Raw genomic sequence first — 7,857 nt, 5'->3', positions numbered from 1 at the left:
GGGGCTCCGCATCCCCCGGGGGGCGAGGGGCTCCGCATCCCCGGGGCGAGGGGCTCCGCATCCCCGGGGGGCGGGGGGCTCCGCATCCCCGGGGCGAGGGGCTCCGCATCCCCGGGGGGCGAGGGGCTCCGCATCCCCGGGGGGCGAGGGGCTCCGCATCCCCGGGGCGAGGGGCTCCGCATCCCCGGGGGGCGAGGGGCTCCGCATCCCCCGGGGGCGAGGGGCTCCGCATCCCTGGGGGGTGGGGGGGCTCCGCATCCCCGGGGGGGCCTTGGCGCGCGGCCTCCGCCGCCAGCCCCTAACCGCTGCCCTCCTTGCGCAGGTGGAGCGGGTGCCGCGCCGCAGCCCTCGGCCGCCTCGCAGAGCAGCGCCGAGGCCTCGGCCCTCGACGGTGAGTACGGCGGAGCCCGAGGCTCGCGGCCGCGGCGCCAGGCAGCCCCGGGGGAGCTCACCCGCCTGCAGCGGGGGCTTCCGTCCCGTCGCGGCGGCTGGGGAGCAAACAGACAAACAGAAAAGCAGCCCGTTACTGCTGCCGGTCCCTGCGGTAACGTGGCAAGGCCGAGCCCACGTCCAGACCTTGCTGATGGCTCGTGTCAGCAGTGAGAGGTCGCTGCTGCTCCACGCAGTGGGATTGCAGATTGCAAGCTCTTTTCGTGTGCTTTCCTGACTAAACTATAACGTGCTTGTTGGAAACGCGTTGAGATTTCCAAGCAGAGCTCTTCAAGGGCAGAGGTAAACAAGGACGAACCTCTGCCTGTCCCCTGTGGTAGGATATTGTGTGCAATTATGCCATTAATGCAAGATCCCTGCCTCCTCCCATGCCCTGCTGGACCAGGCACCTCCACGGGCAGCTGTTCGGACTGTGTTTTATCCTCCCTATTCGGCTGTTGTTCCCTGCCCACTGGTCAAACTTGACTTTCCAACCCCTTTGCTTGCAAGGGAATACTTCCATTCTTACAAGATTCATTTTTTGCCAAGTGCAGGAGGAAAGGGCTCCAGATAAGGTGCATTAGGCTGACGTGAGCGATTGGCCACTTCTGAAGCTCTTGGCCTCAAGCAAGTCTACTTTCTACCCATGTAGCAAGGAGACATGCTCTGACTTTCCCCTCTCTGGAACAGGCTTCCCCCTGCGGCACTCAAACACACTGACAAACAGGCAGCGGGGCAATGAGGTCTCGGCCCTTCCCGCCACGCTGGACAGTGAGTATCACGGGCTCTGCTGGGACGCGGGGTGAAAGCAGCCGTGGGAGAGCGGGATGAGAGTCTGCTTGTCTGCTGACACCGTGGCGTTTTGCAGCACCCATGGGACAGTCTCTTGCACTGGCTGGCTCCACCAGTGAATGGTGGAGAGGTGTTATTTACCCACTGGGCTTTTTGGACCCCAGCCTGGGGCTGTGCATTTACCTCTGCCCTGGACAAGGAGGGACTCACAGGTGCCCCAAGTCCTGCTGGGTGCAGGGGAGGTCCCACCGTGGCAGGATGGAGCAGGGAGGCTGCCTGCAGACAGAGGGTGCTGAGGAAATGCTTTGTCCTGATGATTTAATTCCTTCCATCCCCCAGCATTGTCCATTCACCAGTTAGCTGCCCAAGGTGAGCTCAGCCAGCTGAGGGAGCATCTTCGGAAAGGTACGCATCTCCTTCGGCCTTGCCCATGCAGGCAGCCACGGCACACGGTCCGTCTCTGCTGCAGCAAAAGGGGAGGTGGGAGAGCAGCAATGGGTTGGGTTTTCACCCCAGATCACATAGAGTCCTGCCAGGTCATAAGGCAGCCTTTGATAAACCCTTGGTTTAGTCTTACAGCCTTTGCTGGGTTTACTGGGAGACAGGGAGCAGAGGGAGCTTTGTCTTACCTATATAAGATGCTTCACCTGTGTTTGTGCAGGTGAGAACTTGGTAAATAAACCTGATGAGAGAGGCTTCACCCCGCTGATCTGGGCTGCTGCGTTTGGAGAGATCGAAACGGTCCGTCACCTGCTGGAATGGGTAAGGGCATGCGCTGGCGCAGCCCCAGGTTAGCGGGAGGCTTCCCAGCCCCCAGCTCCTGCCCAAAGAGTCACATAACATCCTGGCGCCATCTCAGTCCATCTCTTCCAACGGCACTGAAGAGGAGGATGCATTTGCAGACAGTTGCTGTCGGATGCCACTCCCCATTGGGCTGTGGGCTAAATCAGGAGCATGAAGAGCCTTATCTCATAGTTAGCAATAACTGTTTGTAATTAAATATATGCTTTTTGGTAATTTGAGATCAGGCTTATCACTTGAGCCCTGTAATCCACCAGCAAAATATGCTTGCCAAGGTGTTGTTGCAGTTAATGAATTCATTGCTGCATCGTCCTTGAGTGCTGGGCTTGCAGCCGGGGACTGTCCWTGGGCTGGGCAGGAACCAGATTCTCCCTGGATCCTGGATCCAACTGCTTCCCAAAGTGCACTCCTGCATCCATGCCCGTGTCCACAGATCAGCAAATGCTCACACCACATAAGCACTGGCCAAACACTGGCTTCATTGCTGCATTAGCAGCAAGACCGCAATTCATCAGCAGAGAGACGAGTACAAACCAAAATAAGAGAGGTGATACATTGATAAAGGATATAAAGTCCAGGAGAGGTCCATGGCTAGCAAGGCGCAGAGCATTGAGTGGGTTTTCTAGGTAAACAGCGACAAAGAGACCCAGCACAAGCCTCTAACTAGACAGGGCCACTAACGCTGTTCCTATTGAGGGGGAAAAGGGCTCAGAACTGGAACCATTGGGCTTAATTCACTGAGACTGGAGAAAGGCTCTTAAGTCTTCACCTGAGATGTTTGATGATTAAAACATACCTGGTAAGGATGGTGGCAGGGAAGGTGCCAGCCTGGGGGAGGTCACTGGGGCCCCGGAGCTGTCTCCTCCCCGCTGAGCTCTGTGGGCAGGGGAAAGCCAACAACTGTGCTGGCAATGGAGAAGCACTGCCTGGCCTTGGAGCATCACAGGCTGCGAGGCCGGCTGGCCCCAGCTCGGTGATCAGCCCTCCTGGGGCTGCCAGCAAGGTGGGTCTTGTGCTGAGCACCTCGGTTCTCAGCAGGGCTCGGAGTTAATGCCTGTGCCGTCCCCAGGGCGCTGACCCCCACGCGCTGGCAAAGGAGCGGGAGAGCGCCCTGTCCCTCGCCAGCATGGGGGGCTACACGGACATCGTCATCATGCTGCTGGAGAGGAACGTGGACATCAACATCTACGACTGGGTGAGTGCCACCGGGCCTGGGCTGCCCAGTGCTGGGAGAGACACCGAGCCCTGCATGGGACTCTGCAGGGCTCGTTTTACAAAACAGCAGCAAGTTCACATTGCTGCTGCTCTGTCTCCTGCCCTAGGCTGCGTTAGGGGCAATGTGTCTCTCCYAGCTGTTGCCCAGGCCTGCAGAGCTCATTTGCGTGCTCATGTGGTTGTTTAAAGAAATTAATCTTGATCGTAATTTTAAATGGTTTCCTCAGTTGCTCGTGCTGGTGATTTTACCAGCCGCAAGGAAACTGTGCTCATAAATTCAGATTGTTCTTAAAATAATACAAAGTTATTGTATTACATACAGAGAATCAGGGAATAAAACACGTGCAGATCTGCTCTGCAGAAAACATCCAACCTGGAKCTGGGAGTGGGGAAAAGGGGAGCCAGCACCTCTGGGACCTACTGCCCTGGGAGAAATAGGGCTAGCCCAGCCAAGGCTGCACARCAGGGTCCTTGGTCCCGAGCAGCACGGCACAGCATGGGGCAGGAGAGGGCTGGCCAAGCCGAGCCAAGCTCGATGGATATGTGGCTCCCACACTCTCACCCTACGAATCKGAGGGCTGGGTGAGCACGGCCCCTCGAGGCCAGTGCTGACGGCGCCTTCCCTTTCCCTGCAGAACGGCGGCACCCCTCTCCTCTACGCCGTGCGCGGCAACCACGTGAAGTGTGTCGAGGCCTTACTAGGTAACGGGGAAGATCCGCGCTTAGTCCTTGGCCTCAAATTGCTGCTTGTTGGTAACTGCCTCGGGCAGAGAGAGCGCAACACGCCTGGGGGGAGAAGCGGAGCAGCCTGGGGATGTCACGGGGGTGCCCACCCAGGAGGGGCACCGGCCCCTTTCAGGGGTCCTCTTGCCCTGTGCCTGCCCTGGAGGGGATGCCACATTGGCAGGGGAGCCCTGATCTCCACTGCCTGCTTGCAGCTCGCGGCGCCGACCTGACAACGGAGGCAGATTCTGGCTACACCCCCATGGATCTGGCTGTGGCCCTGGGACATAAGAAAGGCAAGTGTCTGCCGCATGCATGGCAAAGAGCCTGTTTTCCCCTCCCTGGAAAAGGCTCCAGGCAATTCCCAGCTCCCAGCCCTGCCTGGGCTTTCTCTGACCTTCTACCACGGCTCCCTGCTCTGCCACACAAAGAAACTGAGCTGGAGAAATCTATGTGGGTCCTGTTCCGCCCTCCCAAACCTGAGGTGTGCTGCAGGGGGGCTGGGGACAGGCCCCTGGCGTTAGCAGTTTCCTACTTCCCGCTGGAAAACAGGAGCAAAATGGTGACCGACCAGGGGATGTCCTACCTGCAGCAGTGCTGGCTTCTGAAGGCTTTGCTTCCCGGGGTTTCATTTCTCTCCCTTCTCTTCCCTGCCTYAGTCCAACAGGTTATTGAAAATCATATCCTCAAGCTATTTCAGAACAAGGAGCTGGAGTGACGTGGTTTCTGCTGCATCGCTGCAATGCCAGCGCTTCTCCTGGCCRACGCAAAGGCTGTCCATGACCACTGCGGCTTGAGCCAGCGGTCCCGAAAAGGGCAGCAGAGCGATGCTTCTAGCAAGAAGCACGTGGAGGAAGCAGGGAACCACCTGCCCTAGGCGGATTTACATCTCTCCCAGAGGGCAGCACGGCCTCAGCGCCTCACACCTGGAGGCACCAGTTCCTTGGGGCAGCTGCATGTCTGCTCTGTCCAGGCTCAGTTGCTTTGTGCGCACGGGTATTCAGGTTATTGCATTTTTGGAAGTAAACTCTAAAGCAGCCATGTGGAGTCCTGTATATTGCCTTGGTGACATCCCACCTGCCAGTCACAGCAGCTGGTCCTTGATCCCAGCACCACCTACCAGGGAACCGTGAGGGGAACTGGGCCAACCAACCGCTTCAAGGGCTGGTGCCCCGGTGTTCCTCTCTGGAGCTCTCTTTGAAGAGTGAGGCTCCATCTTAATGCCTGTGAATTTGCCAAGCCCTGCGTGCACGCAGCACTGCTAGCAAGCTGGGGAAATACCTGTAGGCAGGAGCAAAACCCAGCAAGCGCCCACAGGAAGCATCGCCCTGCCAGCCGTGAACAAAGCATGGCCCAGGGAGCACGGCTGGCATGCTGCAACCCAAGGCTGAGCCCTGCCAAGCTGGCAAACAACTGCTCCAGGAAGGGATTTGGAGATTATTAGAGTAGGCGAGAGACAGCCAGAGCCCTGCAGTGCACAGCGAGAAGCAGCTTTTTCTCCTTTTCCCTGCTCCAGCCACGCRATCGCATTGCGAAGCAGCAGAACCGAGCCCAGGGCTGGGCAGGGAGGGCACCCAGGGGTGCCGCTTGCTCAAGGAGCAGTCAGGGAGGCRCAGGGAGGCCACAACCATTTATTCAGCCAGTTATAGGGGCTCTGTCCCGCAGCACAGGCCCCAGGCTGGCTTGCAAGTCCAGGCACGTGGGTTTCTGCACTGGCCTTCCTCTGTCACGGCCAGCTGGCTGTCCCGGGGGCAGCAGGGTCCCCCCTCTGCCAGCGCCTTGGGGGCACATGAGGGGCAGGGCTCGCTGTCCCGTGCCCCTGGGCACGGCAGAGCTCGCGGAGCCGGGCTGCTGCGGGGACCCCGGCGGCCGGGGAGCGACCCACCCGCGGTCTCTCGTCGCTGCCGCGCTAGAGCCTCTCCCCGAGCACCCGGAGGTGATACACCACGATCCTCCCGAAGAAGTCGGTGCTGTTCCTGAAGGTGATCTTCAGCTTATCCAGTGCTGTCTCTTCCACCTGGAAGCTGTGTGGAGTGCGTCAAGGAGGAAAGGGGCAGAGGGAGGCAGCGACACGCGGGAGACCAGCTCCGAGCCGGCCGGAGGCCGYGGCAGCCCCGTGGGGCTCGTGCACGGCTCCCCGGATTTGCTCCCCTTCCACCAAGCTGCTTTAGCCGTAGTAAAGCGCCAGCGGGCACCTGCGACGGACTCTAAACCACAGCTCACCCCCATCCCTCCGCCAAGCCGTTTGCCCCAGCCCGCAGCGAGCGAGGATATCTGCAGGGCGTTGGTGTCCTCAGGGTACAAATCGGATATTTTCACCAGTTCTTCGCCCATTCTGCAGCCTGTGGAGGGCAAAGGTGGAGGCAGCCTCGCGGTGGGCTCGCGTGCCGGCGGAGCCTGTGCCGGCTGCCACGGCCCCGCTGGGACTTGGCTGCTCCATCTCGGCCGCCCCGACAAATCTCCCTGCATGGGCTTCGGTGTGGGGAGCCGGGTGGGAGCAACGCCGGCACCCGCTGGCCTGCCTCCCGCCTCCCTTCACCAGGCTTTCGGGTGCAACGTGGGAGCAAAGCAGCCCATCCTAACGCGAGGATCTGCCGGGTCCAACTTAGGATGCAATCCCCCTCGGCCAGCCCAGCTCCTGCTTCCTGAATTTGGGGCTGCAGAAACCCACAAGCATTATAGTGGGTTTGATATCTAATAGATTGAGATTAGCAGCTGGCAAGGCATTTTCCAGCCTGCAAATGAGGAGTCCTGGAGGAGCACAGGGCCCTTTCTATTCACCCCTCCCTGCTCCAGCCTCAGCTCCTCCAGAGTTTTGGGAAGAATTCCCAAATACCTCTGGGCTCTGCAATAAAAAGACTGCAGGACCCAGGTTGGGCAAACAGGAAAAGGCAGCTCCTCACCTTCCAGTGTGCACAGGCGGCTGGAGAATCCCCCCTGGAACTGGATGTGGAGCCRTGAGACCTTGACAGTGCTGGGGAAATCCAGGGTGACCCACTGGGACGTGCCCTAAAGGCAGGAACGACACCGGGACTTGATCACCAGGCCCCTGCAGGGCTGGGAGCCCAGAGCTCCTCGGCAGGTGCCAGCCCGGGGCGCAATGCCTGCACGGCTCCCGTCCTCCACGTGGGCACGGGGCACCCTCCGGCCTCCCCCGTCCTCGGCCCCAACCTGGTCCGAGTTCCAGCACGTCTCCTCGTTCCCATCGAACATGTGCGTCTTCCCGAACTGCTTCACGTCCCGGTTGAGCACGGAGCTCACCCTGCAAGGACACGCGTCACCATCCCGGGACAGGGCGAGGGGCCGGCGACGCAGGGAGCCGGGGAGCAGAGCCGGGGGCAGCCGGAGGTTCCCGGCACCCTGGCGCCCGCCGCCCCCTTGACTCACCGTGTGACAGTGTCAGCGCAGATCAAGGGCACCTCGGGCATCGCTGCGTGCGGCCCCGCTGCCTGCGGAGAGACGTGGGTCAGGGACCGGCGCACGGAGCGCCGTGGGGACGGCTGGGCAARGCTGGGGACAGCCGGATGGGGTCGGGGCACCGGGCAGGGTGGAAACACCCGGACAGGGCTGGGAGCACCCGGCTGGGGTTGGGGCATCCGCGCAGGGCTGGGCGCACCCGGCCTCGGTCCGCGCCCATCCCCGGGGCCTCGGGCCGGAGCCGCCGCCGCCGCCGTGCACTCACCACCCGGCGCCGTGCAGGAAGAGGCAGAACTGCTTCCTCGGGGCCCAGGCGTCCGGGACCGCCCTCTTCGCACAGCGCTCCGCCCCCCCTCCGCCGACCCGCTCCAGGGACCCAGGCGTCCGGGAGCGCCCTGTCTCCCCCTCCCATCCCCGAGGGGGCGGCACCGAGCTCCGCGCCGCGGCCCGGCTCGGCCCGGCCCGGCGCCCTCCCGCGGC

General features: G+C 61.2%; 2 protein-coding genes across 3 annotated transcripts; one reads left to right on the top strand and one right to left on the bottom strand.

Moving 5' to 3' along the window:
• Window positions 1-300: 300 nt before the first annotated feature.
• RFXANK (regulatory factor X associated ankyrin containing protein) lies at window positions 301-4,999 on the top strand (the record flags this gene model as incomplete). Its single annotated transcript, XM_085315358.1, has 8 exons — window positions 301-391; window positions 1,120-1,200; window positions 1,561-1,626; window positions 1,883-1,983; window positions 3,092-3,217; window positions 3,873-3,939; window positions 4,176-4,256; window positions 4,620-4,999. Coding segments are annotated over 8 exons (672 nt in total), but the record flags the coding sequence as incomplete, so codon positions are not given.
• A 578-nt stretch (window positions 5,000-5,577) lies between these two features.
• On the bottom strand, window positions 5,578-7,706 carry NR2C2AP (nuclear receptor 2C2 associated protein). 2 transcript variants are annotated; one of them, XM_085315333.1, is made up of 6 exons: window positions 7,643-7,706; window positions 7,348-7,409; window positions 7,132-7,222; window positions 6,864-6,969; window positions 6,235-6,302; window positions 5,578-5,986 (listed from the first exon to the last, which is right to left on the bottom strand). In XM_085315333.1, exons 2-6 carry the CDS (start codon window positions 7,386-7,388, stop codon window positions 5,870-5,872), a joined length of 423 nt encoding a protein of 140 aa, XP_085171459.1. In that variant the 5' UTR covers window positions 7,389-7,409; window positions 7,643-7,706; the 3' UTR covers window positions 5,578-5,869. The 2 variants fall into 2 exon arrangements, with proteins under 2 accessions (XP_085171459.1, XP_085171458.1); XM_085315332.1 differs by lacking the exon at window positions 7,643-7,706 and adding an exon at window positions 7,577-7,637.
• Between the last annotated feature and the right edge of the window lie 151 nt (window positions 7,707-7,857).

Source organism: Rhea americana, unplaced genomic scaffold, assembly GCF_003343005.1.
Source record: "Rhea americana isolate MKP2758 unplaced genomic scaffold, rheAme1 scaffold_428, whole genome shotgun sequence".
NCBI classification, from domain to species: domain Eukaryota; kingdom Metazoa; phylum Chordata; class Aves; order Rheiformes; family Rheidae; genus Rhea; species Rhea americana.
The sequence above is the reverse complement of the archived record's forward strand: the minus strand, read 5'-3'. Positions and strand labels throughout refer to the sequence as shown.